Source organism: Penicillium cataractarum, assembly GCF_028827025.1.
Source record: "Penicillium cataractarum strain IBT 29864 chromosome Unknown utg000004l, whole genome shotgun sequence".
NCBI lineage: Eukaryota > Fungi > Ascomycota > Eurotiomycetes > Eurotiales > Aspergillaceae > Penicillium > Penicillium cataractarum.
Genome location: NW_026622740.1, coordinates 2,399,025 through 2,420,764, shown reverse-complemented (window position 1 = coordinate 2,420,764; position 21,740 = coordinate 2,399,025). Strand labels below are relative to the sequence as shown.

At 47.5% G+C, this 21,740-nt stretch overlaps 8 protein-coding genes across 8 annotated transcripts; 3 read left to right on the top strand and 5 right to left on the bottom strand.

Annotated features, from left to right (window-relative positions):
- Positions 1 to 913: 913 nt before the first annotated feature.
- Positions 914 to 2,391, top strand: N7496_005380 (uncharacterized protein; the record flags this gene model as incomplete). The annotated part of the gene is made up of 3 exons (XM_056698309.1): positions 914 to 1,255; positions 1,323 to 1,463; positions 1,516 to 2,391. The coding sequence occupies 3 exons, from the start codon at positions 914 to 916 to the stop codon at positions 2,389 to 2,391; spliced, it is 1,359 nt and encodes a 452-aa protein (XP_056556834.1).
- A 195-nt stretch (positions 2,392 to 2,586) lies between these two features.
- On the bottom strand, positions 2,587 to 3,395 carry N7496_005379 (putative extracellular soluble lytic transglycosylase; the record flags this gene model as incomplete). The annotated part of the gene is made up of 2 exons (XM_056698308.1): positions 2,587 to 3,193; positions 3,250 to 3,395. 2 exons carry the CDS (start codon positions 3,393 to 3,395, stop codon positions 2,587 to 2,589), a joined length of 753 nt encoding a protein of 250 aa, XP_056556833.1.
- Positions 3,396 to 6,344: 2,949 nt separating this feature from the next.
- On the bottom strand, positions 6,345 to 7,223 carry N7496_005378 (uncharacterized protein; the record flags this gene model as incomplete). Its single annotated transcript, XM_056698307.1, has 1 exon — positions 6,345 to 7,223. One exon carries the CDS (start codon positions 7,221 to 7,223, stop codon positions 6,345 to 6,347), a length of 879 nt encoding a protein of 292 aa, XP_056556832.1.
- Positions 7,224 to 7,378: 155 nt separating this feature from the next.
- On the top strand, positions 7,379 to 7,666 carry N7496_005377 (uncharacterized protein; the record flags this gene model as incomplete). The annotated part of the gene is made up of 1 exon (XM_056698306.1): positions 7,379 to 7,666. The coding sequence occupies one exon, from the start codon at positions 7,379 to 7,381 to the stop codon at positions 7,664 to 7,666; it is 288 nt and encodes a 95-aa protein (XP_056556831.1).
- A 489-nt stretch (positions 7,667 to 8,155) lies between these two features.
- Positions 8,156 to 8,995, bottom strand: N7496_005376 (uncharacterized protein; the record flags this gene model as incomplete). Its single annotated transcript, XM_056698305.1, has 1 exon — positions 8,156 to 8,995. The coding sequence occupies one exon, from the start codon at positions 8,993 to 8,995 to the stop codon at positions 8,156 to 8,158; it is 840 nt and encodes a 279-aa protein (XP_056556830.1).
- Positions 8,996 to 14,778: 5,783 nt separating this feature from the next.
- Positions 14,779 to 15,466, top strand: N7496_005375 (BAG family molecular chaperone regulator; the record flags this gene model as incomplete). The annotated part of the gene is made up of 2 exons (XM_056698304.1): positions 14,779 to 14,807; positions 14,917 to 15,466. The coding sequence occupies 2 exons, from the start codon at positions 14,779 to 14,781 to the stop codon at positions 15,464 to 15,466; spliced, it is 579 nt and encodes a 192-aa protein (XP_056556829.1).
- An 815-nt stretch (positions 15,467 to 16,281) lies between these two features.
- Positions 16,282 to 17,420, bottom strand: N7496_005374 (uncharacterized protein; the record flags this gene model as incomplete). Its single annotated transcript, XM_056698303.1, has 3 exons — positions 16,282 to 16,891; positions 16,957 to 17,223; positions 17,275 to 17,420. The coding sequence occupies 3 exons, from the start codon at positions 17,418 to 17,420 to the stop codon at positions 16,282 to 16,284; spliced, it is 1,023 nt and encodes a 340-aa protein (XP_056556828.1).
- Positions 17,421 to 18,608: 1,188 nt separating this feature from the next.
- Positions 18,609 to 19,434, bottom strand: N7496_005373 (uncharacterized protein; the record flags this gene model as incomplete). The annotated part of the gene is made up of 3 exons (XM_056698302.1): positions 18,609 to 18,867; positions 18,922 to 19,286; positions 19,339 to 19,434. The coding sequence occupies 3 exons, from the start codon at positions 19,432 to 19,434 to the stop codon at positions 18,609 to 18,611; spliced, it is 720 nt and encodes a 239-aa protein (XP_056556827.1).
- Positions 19,435 to 21,740: the final 2,306 nt, after the last annotated feature.

Here is a 21,740-nt window from a genome sequence, read left to right as displayed (position 1 = left end):
ACCTGGCACCCATTGGGGAAGTATGGTCGTTCTAGCATATATAGACTCTGTAGCGTAATCTGAACTATGATATGTTAAAATATACCATTTGATAAACGACAACATAGATAACTATCTTAAAACAGCCCACCAACGTGACCAACCTAAGCATAAAACCTTATTACCTTAATCCAAGAGCAGGGATGTACATCTCAGCACTCCACCAACATCCACAGCACAACTGATTTGACCGGGCTTTCCCCGAAATTATTAATTTGGAATTTTACATTCCGGTTACACTGGCCGAGACGTCCACCGCAGCCTAAACTAAACCCAACTCGGCCTTATCTCCAATCTAATTGGATGCATCGTCAAGAATCGGGGCCAAAACCCCCCTCCTCAGCCCCACGACAAACCAGAAGCCCAGGCTGAGAGCTCCCTAGGAAGGGAACCCCCCGCCCGTAGCTGTATCCCCGACTCAGGAATCTTACATTATCTCCCCCCGTTCTTCTAGTCCTGGTTGGAATTGATATCGGCTCGACAAACCCCCCGGACGAGGTCGTGCAGGAGCGAAGATGGGTGGCATTCCGTGGCAGAGCAAGGGTTGCAGGACATGTCGGAAGCGGAAGATCAAGGTGGGCATCTGTCTCTTTTTCCTTTTTGCCTGCTGGCGTGACAGCCTCGCAACGGTGACTGATTGGGAAAGTAGTGCGATCAACAGGAACCCGAGTGCGCACGGTGCCTAAAGACGGGGATAAAATGTTTGGGCTACGACAGGGACCGCTTCTTCGTTCATCAAGTGACTACTGGAAAGTCCAAACGATCCACTAATAGTGGCACTACTGCTGGTGCGAGTGGTGCTGGTTCTTCCAAGGGCGCGGGGAAGCTTCAAGTCGCTAAACGCCCCCCGCTGCAGCCCCAACAGCCATGGATTATGCCGCAGGCTGTGGCCTCAGGCCCAGCGATGCGCAGTCAAGTGTTTTCCGAATTTGCGAATATCTATTTCCCGCAGAGCATTGATACGAGTTATGCGCTGGATGTGTGGCATTACCTGATCTCCGGGTTTTCAGCGCTACCGAAGAAGACGGAGATGTTGGATAAAGCGATCGCAGCGTTGGCGTGCTTCTACTTGGGCAAGCTGCGAAATGATTCTCATCTCTTTCATCATGGCATTCAGCTGTATAATAGTGCCATCCGCCATCTTTCGGTCATGATGAGCCAGAATAACTACTGCGACGATATCGTGTATACGACGATTGTCTTTCAAGAAATAGAGGTATGTTGCTAAGAAGCTTCCAGGAGGTGGAGACCAATCGAAGCTAATGTGGATCTTCTACGTATAGTCATGCTACTGCCCTCATGGCCTGCATGTATGGGTCGCACATATTGCAGGCACCAATGCGATCCTAAGGCACTTTCGTCGAAGGGCAGGGAAGAACCCTTTAATCGACGCCATTTACAATCAACACCAAAAGCTACGAATAGTATGTTCCGGCCTCGATGTCTCTTAATTGAAATATCGCTAACTCATCTCAGCTATTCTCAACAACGGGCAGGGGCATGTCCCCAGAAGACTATGACTACCTCACAAAACCCTGCGACGATCGACCCGTGAACGGATTAATGAAATTCTATGGCGAGGCCTCTCCAATAGTAGACGCAATCAACAACGTCGATGCTTCAGACTATCAAGCCTGTCAAACAGTCCTTGCCAAATGCATCGCACACAAGGACGCCCTGATGGCATGGTACGCAGCTCACAAAAAGGATTTCGGCGGCGGACCCTCAGAATGCGAGCCTGGTACAACATTGAACCCACGACTTTCCCCAACAGACGATCTCTTCGGTGTATCGTACCGCTTCTCATCACTCGATAACGCAAAGCTACATATCGTCTTCTGGGTCGCATTATCCATCAGCCATCGCATGATCTACGAAGCCCGAGGCCTCGTCCTCTCCCACAGCAACGAATCCGACATACCCATCGACCGCACGCAAGACGTGGACTTGCTACTTTCAATGTTCTACCACGACGAAATCGGCCGGTCCGTTCCGTACTGCGTGCAAGACTCTATGAAATCCTGGGGCTACTCTACGCTACTATGGGGCCTAAGTCAAATCCTCAACCCCTACGCTGAAGCAGGGAACTGGGAGAAATTCGTCTGGTGTCAAAAGGCGTTGTTACTTGGCTCCGAGCGAGGATATGAGTCTGCAGTTCGACTGAATGAAATCTTTTGGGCGGTATGGCATCGGGTGAACCCTCGACAAAAGAGGTTTATGGGCCTGGCGCTGCGTGACTTTGATCCGCAGTATATAGATACGCCGAAACAGCATTATATGAAACTTGTGGATAGGACGGTTGAGCCGGTTGTGTTGGATACGCCGCCCGAGGAGAGTTTATATGAGTCATAGCATTGGGTTGGCGTTGCATGAGAAAGGAACTGGATTCCGCCGAGGAGAAAATCTCCATTATCAATGTGTGTACAGATTGGACTCTCTACTCAATCCTGCAAGGGTTATCACAATTCTCAAACACTCCCCATTTCAATTTCAATGTACAGAGTTTTCACAATGAGCATCTCTAGACATCTCATCGCCGTATCTAATCTAACACTTACTACCATCCGCACAACTCTGATCACACTTATAAGTCCCAATCCAATTATCACCCCCATAAACATCCAACCCCATCAACCACCCATTCAAAACCTGATGCAGATAATCCAAATTCTGCGGAACCCCATTTGCCCTCCCCTCTGCCGAACAAGGAGACCCCTCCGTCAACCCCTTGCCCCCATTCAACCCGCTCCCCGCCGTAAACCACCCATTATACGCGCCAAACGCCTGGATCGCATTACCCCCAGCGGCGTCAAGCTGGGACTTGAAATAGTTCGTCCCAGCATCGACGTTGTCCTGGATGGAATCCGTGCATTGGCCGTTGGGATAGTTGTCGCAGGATACTTGCATCAGGCCGGGGGTGGGCCCACCGGCGTTGGCGTTGCAGGATGATTCTTGCATGGCGATGACGGCGAGGATGACGGGGTCGATGGTGTATTTGGTGGATGCGTTTTGGAAGTATGTATCGTATTGGGCGCAGGGGGAGCCTATGCCGCTGTAGAATTGGTCGAGGGTTATGTGGAGGACGTCGGAGAGGGCGAGGAAGGGGGGTGTCCAGCCGTCTCCCGTGATGCCGGTGTTTAGCCAGTCCTCGGATCTGTGGAGTGGTTAGTGTTTGTAGAGTGGTAGTTGGGGAGGGAAGAAATGCGGTACCCGTTTGGCCCGGTGCTGGGGGTCACGTCGTCGGTTGCACCTTGGGCTTTGGAGTTGCTGCCCACGCTTGGGTTGGTGGACTGGGCCTGCGTGGTCGCAGCCATTGATGCCAATGCAGCGAGCAGGGTGGGCTTGAGGATGGCCATTGTAGCTTCACGAATGGTTGAATGGAGTATCCAGGGACTTGCGATGCTAGCATGGCCATAATTCCGGGTTGGCAACCCGACGATATTTATATTCCAGCATCGCATCGCAGTTCCATACTGCTTTTGTCACGATGTAGTCATCAGCGGCGACGATCGACATTGTTTCATGTTCCTGAAGACGAATTCCCTGTATTGGGAAACGGCGAAGCGTATTGCGAATGTAGTATCTGGAGAAGAGTAGCTTGTCAGCAACCAAATTCCTGTTCGGGTAATGGCGATCACTCAGACTAGGATGCGGGACTGGTGGGTCTATCAAGGTCGAGGACTCGATATGCTCGAGGTGGAGGATATCGAGGACGTGGTAACCTTCGAGGTAGGGGAAAGTATATGAAAAGGGTGGAGAGGAGTAATGGGGATGGGGAAGGATTAACAAAAAATATTATCAAAATAACAAAAAAGTCCCCACACCTCCAGTGCTTCGGAGGGTCCCAGACCTATATGGGCTCAAGGATCACACGTCTGCGATCCCACACTCTAGGGGTCCCTCTGGCATCGGCAATGTTACTAGCTACGGGCTCCGTGGACGCAACCACTCATCCGGTCTGCCCCATGTGTAGTCTTGGCAAAGCTCCTGACAGGCTTCTCCCTAGGTGACGGCGGACCGAGGAAGTAATGCCTCCCTCCCGGTTCCGTTGCTTTGGGATGAAGGTTAGCAAAGGCCACTTTTCACCTTAGTACAGGGAGTGCCGGGAATCCAGACATTACCACTCGACCACCGGAGGGGGTTGGTTGATTTTCATTCCGGGAAGTGATACTTAAGGGTTCAGGTATGCCGCATTGCGTATAACGACCGGAAGATCACCACCTTACACTTGATTAAATTTTTTGAAATTTGGGCAACAGCTTCTATAATTTGGATTCGCTATTCTACGCAAATTCGAGGCAATTCAAATGAGTTCTGATTGAGTTCTGGGGGTTGAAGCTGATATCCTGGCATCGAGGGTGAAGCTATTCGCAAGTCCAAAGTGACAGCGTCTCCCACCAAATCGGGACAGAAGTCGTCGGTTCGAGCCCCCACTGCAACATGTATCCACATTTCCCCCACTCATACTCCACAAATCAGTTTCTATGATTCTTGGTGCCAAACCTTATGTAAATTGAACAGAATACTCCTCGTGTGTGGGGAAGTCCGTAGAAGCTCAATATAATCCCAAACTCCATGTACATTTACTCGAGGTCGGATGTACCCAAAGTATGTGGATCACAGTGTCCAGCTTTCGACAAGCCGACTCCCTTCCACCGCACCCGAATATATGCGTTAATCGGATATCTTGCTGTTGCACCACACAAAAATGTTGACTTACGGGTGGAGAGATCTTCTAGATTTATTAGAGGGAACAAGAATTCCATTTAGCACACGAAAACCATCAATACTGTCCTCTATGTAGGCATCGAACATTAATTAAAGTTGTATACTATATTCCATCTACGTGGTATGCGGCTCGTCCGTCCCTGTGACAACTTTAATCAGACGTGACCCGCACCTCCAACTCTACACCCCACACGTCAGTCCTCAACATCACCAAAAACAACAGAGAAAAATAATACAATGTACAAGAAATATATTGAAGAAAAAGAAGGCCGAAACCGGGCCGCCCAGGTGGAGCATTGGCCCCGGTCACCCGCTAACTCCGCCCCACTGGCCGTCCGGTACTTAAACCCGACGATCATGGGGAGAGCGGCGTCAATTAGGCGAGTGCATTGACACCACCCGGTTTCGAACACCTCCCACTCGCCAGAGGTGTGCAGTAAGTCTAGTTTTTTACCACTAGGTTACCAAGGGGCCTTCTTGCCATTTTGGAACTGGAAGTAATACATAGCTTCTCAGAAGCAAACAAATGGCTTTACTTCGAGACCCACCAGCTCCACTACTTTGTTTCTACCCTTTTCTTGGCCATATTGTTATTTTACTATTCACCCTTGGCCTCGTAAGCTTGTTGACAATAATTTGCTGACTATCTGATAGATCAACCACGCCTTTGACACGCCATCATCCCTTTGCGTCTCCCATCCCAGCACAACATCGTATCGACACAGGCATCTTTATACCAGAGCTGTCCGGTGTGGCTTGGATGGCATTGCTCAGTACCACCATTGTTAGTGGTCCTTGCTCTGTCTTCACCAGCTTCACCGTGACCGACCCGTTATTCGCTGTTTCCAATGTATGACCGCTCCTATGAAGTGTTTATGTAGTGACCATTCGTTGCCAGGCTGTTGGACATCAGTTTGAGACCCTTGATGCTAACGCGGATGTCTGCAGGCTGGCCAGACTCGAGCTTCACGATCCTCTATCGAACCGCATACCGATTCTAATCACAACCGAACACCGCCAAATACAGGGCCCATAGTGCGCACGATGGGAATTGTCACAATAAAATCCCTAGGACTATGGTCTTCAGTCAATGCACGAGTCGAGATCGGGACCAGAGACACGCGGAACGGATTGAACGCACCTATCGCACCTGAACGCTTGATCTAGAGACCAAATGCCCTACAAAACTCCGAAGTGGAGGCTTTCCCGCCATGGTCTGGCTTGCAGGTGCTTAGGTTGCGTTTATACGCCACAGTCTCAAACAAGGTCTCTGCGGCCTCATTCTGTTGGATCTAGACCAACAGCTCCAAGGCACACCACGTGATGGAAACGTATCTGGGAATTATTTCACTAGTTTATCAGGGCTACTACAATGCAAAGAACTCAGGCAGGAAAGGTCCCTACATGTGGGATCAAAACACTGTATTCAGCAACGCAGATGGACTTGCCGAATGTGACAGCCAGAACAGAAATAACTTGAATGTCAAGATTTACCCCTACAATTGAGGTACCCAAGAGCTACCGTGGGACTCGATGAATTCAACATGATCCACCCTGAAAAATCACACACTGACTGCTCAATTATCGGCTTCTTCAATATGACGGACTGCCTCCATCTTCTCACTAGTCTCAAGCTCCAGTACTCCGCACTTTCGCAGTGCGTTGGAGTAGTTGGTGACTTGCCACCAGTGCTTGGGATCCTGGAAGAGGTTGTTCATTTCTTCAAGCGAGAGGCCTCTGGTTTCGGGGAAGAAGAAAAATATCAAAATTGCAACAGAGGCAGCAATGACGGCATACACAATGTAATAGCGGTACTTGATCGTCACGAAAGCGATGGGTGTAATTTCCGCAATGACAAAGTTGAAAAGCCAATGTGTCGCTGTTCCAATGGCGGACAGATGCATGCGCAGATCCTGCGGGGCAATTTCCGTGCTATACAGGAAATTCGCACCAAGGAAGCCGAGTGGGAAGAATGTCATGTAGAAGAAAAGGAAGAAAGTGGCCGCCACGGAGGCTGCATATGTATAGTGATTCTGTACGACCCAGACGCTCACGGCCAGTGAAGCCATGCTTACACTCATCCCCATGCTGGCGATGATGAAGAGCGGCTTTCGCCCAAAGCGATCAACGGTGACATAAGCTGAGATGGCAGCAACGATCTTCCAAGTGAGCACGCCGGCATTAAGGAGTGATGCCTTTTGCGCTGGTAAGCCAAGGGACGACCGAAATATGGTTGTACCATAATAAGAAATTGCATTGGCACCCGTCATTTGTGCACCGAAGTTAACGCCAATGGCAAGGCAAAAACGATAGAAGAGACGCTGACGGTTATCCTTGAAAAGGTCGACAAAACCACGCTCGGAGCTACCAGCCTCTTGCAGCGCACGGGATATGGTTTGTATCTCTGCCGAGATAACCTCGTGGTCAGCCTGGCCAGCGCCAGCGAGCGCGACCATAGCCGCGCGAGCTTCCTCATCGAGACCTTTATCAATCGTAAGTAGGCAATTTGCAAATATAGGAGTTAAGAGTTATGCTGACAGTGTAAGGCGTGCAATTTGGTGGTGATGAGATCGTCAAGAGCAAGCAGGGAGCTGGTAGTGCTACAACCTGCATGGCATATGCCGGTTTCCGCTTCGTCAAGGCAATTTTGTCAACAGGAAATGGCGAGGCTGTGACGGAGGAGGCATATGTGTATCTGCCGGGTGTTCCAGGTGGAAAGGCAATTGCCTCTCAGCTTGGCGTCGATTATTTTGCTGTCAAGACTGTACTGGGAAAGGATGGTGCGACCGAGGTCCTCCCCATTGGCGATTTATCTCAGAATGAGAAGAGGCTGCTTGAAATTGCCCTGGATGAGCTCAAGACAAACATTTCAACTGGAATTTCTTTCATGTCTGCCTAAGGTCTGGCTTTTAGATCTCATATAGAATTTCTTGAGCTGCTTATAATTAGATTATGGTTATTCGATCCTCCGATGTAATGCTAGTCTATGAGGACATATTGATTACCTCCGCTATTCTGACAGACATGCAATACTCTTGCATAGATTTCCTAGATGGGGATGAACTTGGTGAGAATTTGCGCTCATCTGGGGTGGCATGGCTGTTATTTTATTGGCGAGAGTAAGGCCACTTTAGATGCATCCGCTCAGGGCCCCCAAAATTACTAGCTGACATTGAAGACGACTGGATATAGATTGCGTACCTTTTGTTAGATCACGGTCAAGAGCACTATCTGAAATTTGACCATAAGCTAATCCGGTAAGAAACTCTAGTTTTGGGTTAAATAGATGAATCGGTAGGGAATCCAGCCCTGCAATTTTTGACCACGAAGCTTATTCAATGGAGATTGGTTAACGAAAATGAACTCCTAGTGAATGCCCAAGCAAGACCTATTTCACCTCCGCATATACCTCCAATGCGTCATGCAATTGCCCAAAAATGCCATCATGCCAGCTTCGAAGCTCTTCCCATTCACTCCCGGGCAGAGCAGCTCGCATCATCCGGAGCCATCCCCCAACAATCAAGTCCGCATAGCAAGCCTTAGTTCCGAGTACAAAGGGTCCACTGGTGTCCTTTCGGAATAGCTTGGCCAGCTCGCCAAGGGTTTCCCGGAACGATTCTTTCGTCTTCTCTCGCGCCTCTCCAACCAAAGAAAAGTCATCCCAGCTTGAAACGCCGGCACGCCGGGCAAACTCGGCCTTGCTGATCTCCGCAGTAGCAGGGTCGAATGGGAAACATTGAACCGTAAGCTGCACGTGTGTGCTGAAGGCGCCATCAACATACATGTTGAACTTGGCGTATTCGGAAAATTCACCCTCGCGACAGTCGGAGAGCGGTACAGCTATCGCAGCAGGGGGCGTGAAGACGTAGTCGAGCGTCTGAGGGGGAAACAGGTCACCCGCGCCTGAGTTCGGATACGTCTCCTGCAGATAGACCGCGATATCGAAAGAGTCACCCACCGAGCAATTAGTGGAGTGATCTTCAATGATGGGCAACGTGAAGAAGTCGCTGCCATCGGCAAATTTGCGACAGGGTGGTACTTTGAGGCTGCTGCGGACTTTTGCGATATTGGGCAAAGGCACCCACGAGGTCGAGTATGGCACACCTTTGAAGTTTAGTGCCAGTCGAGTCTTCCAGGGGTTTACTCCACAGCAATTCTTCTCCACTGGGGGGCGCATAGCGATATCGTAGAAGACGATAGAGCTGGGTGGATTTGAAACGGTTGACATGGCGAATGATGTGTCCACGATAGAATAACGGTTCTCTGATAGGCTAAATGTTGTATCTTTGAATGGATAAATGGTGTGATGGCTGAACAGATTAGACCCAAATGGCCTATTTATAATCTATTTAGCGTGTAGCTACCGAATCCTTCAGGGTAGACTTGGTGGTAAATGACGTGGGGTAAACCGGGGTGATTCAGACTGACTCATGGTGAGTGTCGCTGAGTGGTGGTCAATGCTCCACATTGTCCCCACATTCTAGCCACTGTGGCCTATGACCGACCATAAAGATCGCGCCTGTCCGCGAACAGGTACAAGTCATGTTGAGCTTGACTGACAAATTTTGAGATGGATCGGGAGACCCAAAGATATGTAGAAGACCCAATTTAGGCACTGCGAGGGCTGTATTCAGACTCAGGAATGGTCACATGAACAGTATAGAGAATATGGGTAATACACTATATATTATTCCAGGCCGGACTTCAATTTTACAGAAGAGACTTGCATTCCCGGTCTAATCCTCATATTTATTAGTGTTACATGAACAATCTTATTTCAAGCGGTATTTATAGTGGTAAAGTTCACTGGAAGGGAATACTCCCACCCAGTGGTAATACTGCTCTAGCAGCCTTTAAACTGCAAGGAAAGTCAGTATTTTTATTTCAAAACACTCAAAGCCTTTCAACATCCTGTAGCCAGCTGAATAGAGGATAGACTAGCTTAGTTTCAAAATAGAGTTCGAGATATACACAACTGATTTCAAGCGCCCTTAATCAACTTCCTTAAGGTTATCTGTTTTTCGGTCAACAGATACTGACACTTTCTCAACTTGGACCGCCCGCTCCTCAGTTTCCGCCACAAGGTCTCTGGCTGGTCGCGACCTTGAACCATACCCCATAAACAAGGGGAAAAAGACCTCGGCCTTCCGTGATATTTTGAGGGTAATAACGACATAAATCAGCGTCACAATGTTGACGACATAGAATAGTAAAGAGAATAATAAATGCGCATAAACAAATCATAAATCTCCACAACGATTAGTATACTGTTTATATCTGAAAGAAGGAAAGAGGCATACCGAATTGGATTTCTACTAAATCGTAGCGTCTCTAGTATACGACTTAAGGGGTATTCGAAGGCTTGTGTTCGTTGAGCAGATACCGGTGGGAGGCTGGAAGGGGCTTTCGCGTCCATCTGGAATGCTCTGCAGAGGACAGTATGAGAGGGAGGGACAACAGGGAAGCTATGGATTTAAATATCACGCTTTATGGAACGTGGAAGGGTTCTTGGATTAAGAATATCTCGGGAAAAGAACAGCTGTTCATGGCCCGTTGATCGTCATATGTTGCCATGATCAAGGTAAATCATCACGACAAAAACAGGCAGGCACGTGATAAGTGAGTAGACAAGTACAATCGCTGACAAAACGACCCTCCAGGATAAATTAATCCCGCATAGAAACTATAAAGATCGAAGAGCGATGCCTTGGCGATTCATTAATATTACTGTATCTGATTTCATATTGCGAATCTGTTTTGTGGGTTTGTACCAGCAATAAAAACCGAATTACCCCTCGCTGCTCGTTCTAGGTCACTTTCTGAAACCTGCTCGTTCTCGTATTTTTGCCCCTCCCAACACCTTGATTAGCAGCCTCTTCGCTATTGCTGATCTTCGATACTTCCACCTCCCAGGAACATTTCAATTTCTTAAAGTTAAGAAAGAGATGAGAAAGTCTATATCCTATGGATCCTCCTCGAAATCTCTATTATCTTTTTTCGCAGTATGAACTGCTCAACCGTGCGGCTCAACATCTAAGTGCTCTGGACGTATTCAATGTCGCATTGACATGCCACGAACTATACTCGGTCATCCTCGAGTCACCACCAATATTCAACAGTCTTAAGCGCCACAATATCTGTGACGGCCAGGGTTTACTCAAGTGCCAAAACTTCACTGGAATGTACAGACCTTGGGTATATAGCCCATATGTCAATTTTGGTCTGGAGTATGGACCGCAATGGGAAGAAGAAATCGAAGTCCGTCTATGGAATGTAAAATGCGACCCATATGATGCCCCCCCCATGTCTTAAATGCGGTGTCAACGTCTGCGAAGTACGTCTCCCCGCCTGCTCGGGGCTCTTTCCACTAAATCTCCACCTAGGAATCCGATATGTGCCACGCGTCAGAGACGCACCTAGATATCACTCCCACCGCAGACCACATATTGATATCGATGGCACTAATCACACGCTCGTGTGTTATTGTACAGCATGTGATGAAAAGGTGCAGAGCACACTCCCGTTGCGGCTGTCGGAGATTTGTGACTGTGATCAGTATACCCGTTGGATATGCTATACGTGTCGGTGGAAGGAGGAAAAACAGGATAAGGAGTACTATAAGACTAGCACCTTACGGGTTTGGGAGGGTGATCCGCCGGGCAGAGGCGGGCGGGGGCTATGGCTTATGGACTCAGATGCTTTTTTAGCGGTACGTATGAGGATATTTTCACTTATCAAGATCGCAGTGTTCGAGCTGCTGATAATTCTCTTTGTTCAGTTTTGGTGTCCATGTGGAAAGCGATCGCCGACTAATGGGAATGTTCGTTGTATTTGGTGCAAGAGAAGGCATGACTTGGATACATACCTGAAGGAGGATGCTCATCATATTCCCTATTTTGACGGGCCTGATCCTCCAAATCATGATGAGATGTGGCCTGAAATTGCCCGGAGACACTAATCTTTTTTTACCTGCAGGTAAAGAGAAAAAGCAACAGGACTACAAGGTCCCAACCTTGAGCAGAGTTTATTTTCCTCCCTAAGACCAATGCTAGTGATCAATGATACTTGCAAAATCATTGTCTCATCTGGAATACAAACAGCCCTAAGTAACAAATCTTTCGCCTTTCGCTTCTTTCACGCCTAACAAAGACCCCGTTTAAAGCGTTAGGCACTGGCAGGGTTGTTTATACCTTTGCAACAACCTCATCAGCGAATTGCGAGTCTCCGAGAGCTTCTGGAGTCCCTTTTCTAGCTATGACACCCTGTAAATCTTTCACTTCATTTTCTACAATCCCAATAACAAACCCCTTCATTCAGGCGACCACTGTTAATTTTTCTATGCCAAAAAGTAGACTCGAAGATGCCGTCTATCAATGCTACAGTGCTACTATGCGAAACGGTGGACTTTGAAAATGACATATATTCCAGTAGTGGAGGTTATCCAGTGCTCCGGAATAGGCGATGGCTTCTGTATTTGTGTCATTGGCAAGGTCGGGCGACATGGAGATATGCAGACCTAGAATACGGAGACTCTTGATGCAACACAATAAGGCGATTCTTTGAGCAGCAGCCCTAAAATACCTTTTACGGTCGGATAATAGGTGCGTTAGGTGGGTATAACCTCTTTTTTAAGCTCCACCCTTCCGAATAGTCTAAGCTTCTTGCAGGGAGTTCTTTCGGTGCAGTCGCATACTGAAAGCGAAAGCCAGCGAACTCCCCTAATTTTGGGTGCGGAGCTGAGGTGGCCGGTTGAATCACCACACCGACAGGTGAGGCGACTAGACCGACGATGATATTCAAGTCTATCCAATGGGTTTCCTTTGAAAGGCGCCTCTATTCTTGTAATGCACATAAGGTGAAATTTCAGAGCCATTATCATGTAAATAATTGAGGTATTGGCGGAGGTCGCTTTTTAAAGAATGATTCCCGGTCAAGTGAAATCAATAATATTCTTGGGTTTGAGTTGTTGGTGGATATGGTCGACATTAGGCAAGTTCTACGGGGAGATAACCCTTCACAGGAATCATAGCTCGAGGCTGATTTGTTCAAACTAAATAATGTGCAGACTTCCAGTTAATGCCAGCTTGGCGTGTGGAACCTGCGGAACGCTGAACTACAATTAACTACAAGTCCAAGCACGCTTTAGTGACTCATCAGTTGACAAAGTCAGACTGGTTCTCGAGCATGGATACATAGACATGGACGTGGGGTGGTAGGTAACTGTATAAATAATGTTACTGCTCCCTGAACTTCGGCTCTAAGCGGTTTCAGCAATTGTCCCAGCCCAGTCATAGTAACTTATATTTCCCTAAGGGACTCGCGATTTAGCACTCTTCATAACTTAGTTTCCTGGTCTAATTGGGCCATAAAATATTGAAGGCTAGGCAGAAGATCGTTAGTGCCTACTAATATTATTACTATGATAATATTAGTAGGTATTATCAGTTATTTGATAAAGAATATCTATAGTATATAAAATATCATTTTCCCGACTAGAAAACCGATACTTCGGTCGCCATTAACTAATTATCTCTAGGTAGCGCTAAAGCAAACTAGATTCTAGATTAGGATTAGACCGGAGAATACTAAGTACTATTATTAGGAGACAAGGTAGTTAGTAGAGCGTTCTAGTCCTTTTAAAGCGGTCGTTCTCTAATATCTTTCCTATATCGTACTATACAATAGCTAGTTATTCACTTTTCGAATCTGATATCACCGAGCCGGATATTATTTACTAACAAGCGTACATCTCTACCGATTCCTACTAGCAGACAATATTCGACTTTCGGAAAACTTGGTTATAAGTTCCACATTATCGCAGCTGGACCGTTTGTACCATGCTATCCAGATAGAAGGCACGTCCCTACCATCTAGTGGTCCTTCATTCGGCCGAAAGAGTAATGGTTTATGTCTTGTTTAACACTTTTCAGCTACGGATACTCTTGATCGAACAAGGCCTGTACGGCAAGAAGCTCTATGCTGAGCGCACAAAGAACTACGACACCATAGTTATGATAAGTAAGAGTCATGTTTACTGAAGTGGTGTTAGCAATGGAGGTGAAGGCGACGGTTTTGTGAGACATCTGCGGGGGTGGGAATTGTATTCAGCCTTAGACTTGGCGCGGGGTACAAGGCAACCCGGCGCTTAGTAGAGGCTTGCAATTGGATACCTAGCCATCGCACTGCTGCCTAATCGTTTCAAATCTCTTCGTTATCTTCTTCTAACGTTTGAAACAGAATGTGAGGTCCGACACCCTCTAAGCCCTGGTCCATTGCAAGTGGAACTAAATTCAGCACCTCGACGTCGTTTGACCTAATTTGAGAAAGCTGAAGTCCTCAGGACTGCTTCTCCATAAGACTAAGTAGGGGTCTTCCCATGTCCTACATATGCTGGCCCCCTAATCTGGCTCTTAATGCCCAGAAGGCCCTGTAAGGGAATGCGCCACGGAAACGACCCCTCGAGTGCAAGGAATGGTGTCGTTTGACAAGCCCCCATGATTACGTCCAATCTACCTCGCGCCCAGCGCATGAACGCCAAGCCAAGAGGTTCACAAGGGTTACCAAAGTCGGAAAATACAAGCTCCATTCCCAAAAAAAGAATAGCGAAGACGATATCAACAGACGCCTCTTGTGAGATAACAGAAAAGAAACGCAAACTGAATGCCCTCCGGGTAGATCAACGCAGGCATGAGAAAAACAGTCCTCGAGTTATCCAACATAGCCTGAACGGTCCCCCTGATTCAAGATCATTTATTGCGCCGCGTCCAGTCTCTAATCAACCGCCGCGCCTTCCACTTCAAGGGGTAACGAGTGATGAACTTATTCAATTGCCTCGACCGCCAGATTCGGAAGTTGCAGATTCGGTGCTTTTAAGTTTCCCCGGTCCTCTCCTGCATGAGGTCAAATCAGCAGCGAATTCATCGTATCTCGACCATTCTTTCCAAGATACTGGGACTAGTCTCAACATCGAAAAAGATAACTTTGTCGATGGGGTAAGACCGAAGAATCCAAATGACACCACCAGGGAAAACGGTGGGAAGGTGCGGGTATCCACTGGCTATGGATCACTCCAACCGACGAGTTACTGGTCTGTTCCAGAACAACGGGATTTCCCCCGACTCCTTGCCCACTTTGGTGGTGATTTCGAAGGCATTTCGAATTTCATGAAGACCAAGACTACAGTAATGGTAACAATTCCCACTTCTCACAATATGGCCTTCTGCGAGCTAATGTGATCGAGCAGGTTCAAAGCTACTACCAGCGACACGTTGACTCGGGACAGGAAGACTTCGAGCGCCTTCTGTTGATTGCAGAGGAGAAGAAATCCCGCGGCGAGCCAACTGGCCCTCTCCCTGTGCCTAGTGTCGCTCCTAAGCGGCGTTATGAAGCAATAATCCCTCCAGCACCTCGCATGATGACGTTGAAGACCCCACTGGAGCAGGCGAACACGTTGATCGAATACCTCCGGAGAGAGTTGACCCCCCTCTGTGAGGAATATCTGGCTGATCCACCCGCCAGCCCGAGGAAGCTGGAGTTTGAGTACCGCAAGTTGAGCGAGACGATTTTGGCGCGTGTGATGTTGAAGGCCGATGGGATCGAACCGCGAAACGAGACAGTCAAGAATGCACGCAGGGCTCTTATAAGGGAAGCTCAAGCCTTATTGAACCGACTGGATCAGGTTGGGAGGCCACAATCCTAAGATCACCACATGGACTTTTCCTCTCTCTCTCTGACTAAAAGAGGGGGAATCTCAGCCTCGTCATAACGTGACCACTGCGCCAAACCGTAAGGATTATTTACACCCTTCAACTTATCCACATAGCTTCCTGGATGATTTTCTATGGACATAGTATCATACTTCTATGTCGGGGCGGGGACGAGCCGATTTCGAGAATGAATGTACAGTATAGGCAGAAAATGTAATTCTTACTTCTCGCCCTTCTCACTTGCGCTGATATATAGAGCGCTAAGGCTAGCGTTCTGTATATGATGAATAATACCGGTGAGTGCGCGATATGGTCTTAGGTTAATCACGGGTGTACTGGATACTCTGCATCGATCGGTGTAGCACCTCGACTAGCACCTCGACTGGTCCCTCGACTGGGATTTCTACCAGCACCTCTCTTCTCTCTTGATGACTACTTCAATTTGTAAGTGCCCGGACTAAGTGGCACAACCGAGGTTGAAAATAACATTGACATTTCTCACAGTTATTGAGCACTATGCGTACTTTATAATGACAGTTAATTCAGTTTTACACAGTATTAATACCGTACCTCAATCGGTAAGTTTAGCTCAAAGATGTCCATGTCTTTCGTCTCACGTCAAATCCAAAGTTGTTCCATCGAATTCGATATTGTAAAGATGGGGTGACCCGGAGAACTTCGCGTTCAACAAAGTTCGGTGTGTTTACTCAAGATACGGAGACAATTTTGGGATGAAGAAAACAAATTTAGAACAAGGTTTCTTGATTAATGCTTAATTATATTCATATATACATTCGTCAGAGGGTGATTAGAAATACATAAAAACCAAGGAAACAACAGAGCAAACCGCAACAGCTCCCCAGTGCCATGGACGGGGCGAGCCAAGAGAGGCATTATCATAGCCTATATTCGCGGAGTTGTTTCCAAAACCGACGGTTCGAAGCCAGGTGGGCGTTGAGCTGCTGTTGACCAAAGTATCGGAGTGGTAAGAGTCGATGACCCCGAAGAAGGACACCTTGATCTTCCCCTGTACCTCATCCGGACCTAGTGACTTCGAGGGATCGGATCTATTGATCAAATAGGGAAACCCAGCGGCATATCCATTCAAAGTGAAGTTGGCCGTTCGGCTATCAAATTGGAAGTCAACCGTGGGATATATCCAGGTCCAACCCGCATTATTAGACCAATCACGATCAACGAGCGTCATGCGATTCTGGCTGGTCTCAGTGGAAGTGTTGCAAGACTTGAGATCCATTTCAAAACTACTCAGCATCAAGTCTGCGTCCTTGATGTTTGCTGTTAGTTTGTATGGAGGTCCTTTAGTCTCTGGCGATAGGGTCAAATTGAAGACATCTTTGACAGAAGAATCGGTACCCGCATCGCTTTCAGTTGAGCCATTGTTCGCATAGTACACCCAGCTTCAAGAATTAGAATTAGTCAGAAAGGGTTTACATGTTTCAATTTAGGGTGAGTTTTGACTTACGGGGCTGACTCGAGATACCAGTCTAGGGACGAGGAGGTCCATGGTGACCCCGAGGAGAGCGAGGTAAGGTTTACATCCGAGTTCCAGAGGGTCAATAGGGTGTTGACTAGGTTTGATCCCAGATTGTAAGGGCCCCTCTCTGTGATAGCGAGTAAAGACTCATATTCCGCTGTGAATGTTTGGCCCTGGAGATTTTTGCATACAGAGTTGTTAGTTGTCGATCCGATCTCGGGCGTGAACTCTATCTTCGTCGTGGCATTGTAATACCTACACCCGAAAGTTAGCAACAGCGATGTAGGTGAATAAAAGCTAACATACGACCCAACCCAAAGATAGATATCACTTAGTCCTGTAATATTGCTCGGTCGGAATGGGAGAGAAGCATTGTATCTCGCGTCTCCTATCGCGGATGCGATTAGGGGGTGAAGGAGGCAACAAGCTAATGTGGACAAAATTCGTCTCATTGTGCTATGTCGTCGAAAGGAAAATCGAATGCTAAGGGGGAGAACGCTCTCTGGGTATGGAGCTAAAAGACAAAGAAATAAACAGAAAGAATAAGAACAAGCTGGTGAAAGAGGCTGCAAAGACGTGGGAAAACGTGAAAAGCCGACGGGTATTTAGCTCAGTAACCGGGGTCGACCCCAGGCGCCCAACCAGCCCCAGATAGACTAGGGCTGGATGGTGGGTGCAGGGACGATGTGACCCTGAGAAAGTTGGAATAGGGACTATGCGACCCTGAACTGTGGCTGACTTAGTTTCTCCTTATAGTCCGTAGGCCCTATGGACAATGCAACGCAAACTAGTCTGTAGTTAGGACTTCAATTAGGTCCATTTTAAACTATTTCTAAGAATCTTCCTCGTATTCTTCTAAAATCTTTGTCGGATGCTACCCGCAGCTGCTTGGAGACTGAAAAGCCGAGTTATCATGGAGCCTCATGATCAGGGCGGGTCTTTTCGAGCTAGCACATGGCTTAACCCGGCTTAACCCAACTCGGCCTGAAATCGAGCCGAAAGCCTAGCTGCTGGGGAGGCGAATGGGATTGGTGATTGCAAGGCCACTGAAATTAGGCCCCGCAAGGCTTAACGCCGCCAGGATCCAGAAAGACATACTGTACTAGAGAAAATCGAGGCCTAGTTCAACTTTTAGCACTTTTAGTAGCACAAAGAAAGTCCATTTGCTGGGGTTCCTTGGCTGGCCCCCAAAATTTAGTGCCATTTACGGAGTACTAGGCCAAAGTAATACCCGCCGCTTTATCAATGGGGTAACAACCGTCCCCGCTAACAACTTCATGGAATTTATTACAGTTACTAACAATTCCAGCCTGACTAGGGGTCGGAGTGGTAACCCCAGCCTCGCTATATCCCCTCTTGTGAGGAGGGGACTCTACTGGCTAGCGAAGTATACTTCTTCCGGCCATTCTTGCAGGTTAGGTCCGGGGCTTGGTGTGGTTATATCATCCCCTACATTAAGCGTATCCTATATCTCCTCCCATCTTCTAGGTAGATCGTCATGTATCTTTTAACATCTTTCCGACCAATAGTGTCCCAAATGATCCAGTTATCTAGCTTACGGAGGTCTATCAATATATTTAAACACTTTGAAATTGACTATATTGTAGGGTAACCCATCCATTGGAGATGCTATGCGTCATTCAAATGATGGCGCTAAAGAAGGTCAAGCCAGCAAGAGTCACAGCCGCGATTGCAAGTGCGTATGAACCTGCCGTCAATCCCGCCTCGAAGCTGTGTAGAATCGCAGTAGATATCGCCACGACGCAAGCACTTAGGAACAAAGAACCTATGAAAAGACAGAAAATAGAGCGGATATGCCAGCCTTCAATCAACTGAAAGCCGTATATTACTCGTCCATAAGGACTTAGTGCATCCGTGCCTCGGTCCCATGCAAGGTCCCTATAGTGCCCAGTCAGATACCAATTCAAAAAGGTGAATCCAGAGCTCCCTTACTCGTATTGCCTCACAAAATTGCCGTTCTCAAGAAATTCGACTTGGTCTGATTCAATTCCATTTTGCCAATAGAATTCTATCATTGCTGGCAACCACTCCAACATTTCTCGTTGCAGTGTGCGTTTCCGGAGCTCCTGAGCAACACAATAGGGTTCGCCGTCAATGCTATCGTAAGCTGTGTTCGGGCATATATCAACTGGAGTGTGGCCTTTTCCCATTATATCAACTCCACACTCCCAAGGATCTTCAATACTCGGCAAGTGGTTAACAGCAGACTCGATCTCCGCTATTCTGGACTTGTAGTCAAAGTCTTTCACGTAAACAGAAACCTCTTTCGTTCTTTTGTCGAACTTTGCGAAACGGAACTGTGACTCGTCAGCAATGTTTCGAATTGAGCGACGAAGGCAAGCACTGTACCATAACTTCTTTGACCCCCACTACTGAGTAGAGGGAATGGCGCTTCCACCAACTGCATTGCCTGCGCAGCTCAGGGATCCCCAACACACCATCCATTTGGTCAACCTTGATGTCCTTTGCTATCTATTTCTTCCCTTTTTTCATGCAGGTCCATATGCATCTTGTATGCCCTTCATTGTGCGCACTTAGACAGTATTCATGAATGGCACTTGGCATACCAAGTCTGGCATTTAGCGAGCTCTCTAAGCCTGGCATGGTTGGAACATTAGTGTGATTTGACCCTTGAGGGATAAAAGGTTCCATAAGTGAAAAGAGCAAATATAGGAATTGAAAATTGAATTTAGGTAGTTGAACAGATAAATATTAATTGTGCAAGGATGTTTTCAATGCTTCAAGACGCAATTTTGACTCACACTTCAATTAAACGAAGAGGAGTTCTTAGAGCTTATCATTTATAGCGAACCACAGAGACTCGCAGTGACAAAAAACCGGGCGCTATGTTAAAACATAGATGAATATCTGCCGGAATGAAGGAAAGCCTCATTGAGGAGAGGAACTAGGTCGGATCGGGCTCGATGGCTAGGCCCTTAAGTATGATTAACGTGGAATACGGAGAGCGAATAATTGTCGAAGTAAGCCAGCATTTCGCTCTCAATTGGATCAAGCTATCTATCGCTTTGAGTACGATTGGTTCGAACTGAAAAGAGCCGCATTATCCCTGGAATTGAGAAATGACCCTATGGAGTGAGAATACTAAGAATTTAGCGATGGTATTCACTATATTTGTTATGACAGAGGCTGACCACGATACGGTACTGTGGGTAAAGATAATGCCATGCCGACGTGCGAGGCAGCTTTTCGCTTCGCCCCACTTTCCCTATAAGCAAGCCCCTGTTTCCGCAAATCCGCCTCACGATACCAGTGGCCCAGAATGCCAACATGCCCAAGATAACCTGCATAGGACTCAGTCTGGCCCCAACAGGAGCACAAGTTAATACTGCTTCAGCGATGGTCCGAATCAGCTGCATGGGGTCAGACCCCCCAGGGCCAATATGATACACCTGGGGGCACACCAAGGCTTCGAAATCTGCGGGGTTACTGGGCGCTTAGAAGATGAACTACACTTTGCTTCACGTACACCACTCAATTTGGCAGATGATGAAGAATCACTATCACAGCCGCCACCGTATATAGCTTACGGGTGGATAGCGAGAGGCCCTTGAAATTAGCCCTTAGTCCCCCGTTATGTTGGTGTAATTGAGCGAGCACGCCCAGCGAATAGTTTTGTAACAAGCACCTAAGCATGAAACGACGGGACTGAAAAAATGGAAGCTGGCGTGGAATATGGACTTGTTTTCATTTACTCTGGTTCCTCGCCGAAGTGGCCATGCAGGACATGCGAATCATATAGCACCGCCGTCTTTAGGCTGGACGCCGCACTATTTGCCACGTCAAGCAGCAGAGGTCCCTGCCATCCATGCCGCAGAGCCCGATGGAAATGGACGCATGATCTCCGCGCTACATGTTGACCTACGATTGGATGTGACATGTCCGATTTACAAGGAACATCTGCATCTCTCTCCTTTCTTCCCTCACAGCCAGTTCAAGTGGTTTCTGCCCGGGTATGTTTGCCCTGTGACCCAATTCTCATAAGAATATAATGACTCATGATTTATTAAGATCTCATCGAGATCCAAGCGGACATTCCTCACGGTCGCTCAGATTGTATGGTTCTGGCACAATGGCCGGTAAACTGCACATTGCTGCGGTAGATTGTGCAGAGAATATTGCTCTTAATTACCTACTCCATGAAGTCCCTGAACAACCGAAACAAATGCCCATCAAATCTTTCAGAGATTCCGAAAAGGGCTATGTACTACCATTCTCTAAAGAAAGCGACCTGGTGGAAATCCTCTCGTTTATTGCTAAAACTAAAGATGGGCCGGATTATATTCCGGCCGTATGTATTGAGCAGGATCCTAATGGCGGTGCATTAAAGGTTCTCCTGGCGGTCAATAAGAGAACATATACAGACGGAAATGGCTTACTTCAATCATTGAAAATGGGATTGGAAAACGTTTTTAACGTACTTCGAGGATCCCTAAATGGTTCGTTGGTCTCCTCCGTTCGTTGTAGCTACTGATTCGAAAGTGACCAGAGAGAGGCAGCTCTACGGAGATCACGAAAGAGCTTCTAGAGAAGATCGTACAAATGTGCTCCTCTCGAATTGCGTCTCGATTACGGCTCACTGGCAAAAAATTAAACAAATCTAAAGCGTCCATCAAAGCCCTACTACAAAATGCGACAGAGGCCACTCGGCAAATAGATCCCCAAAAGCTCAGCCAGTCCAATCTTGGAGAATGCTTATCGTTATTTAAAGAAAAGTCCAAAAGCGTGATCCA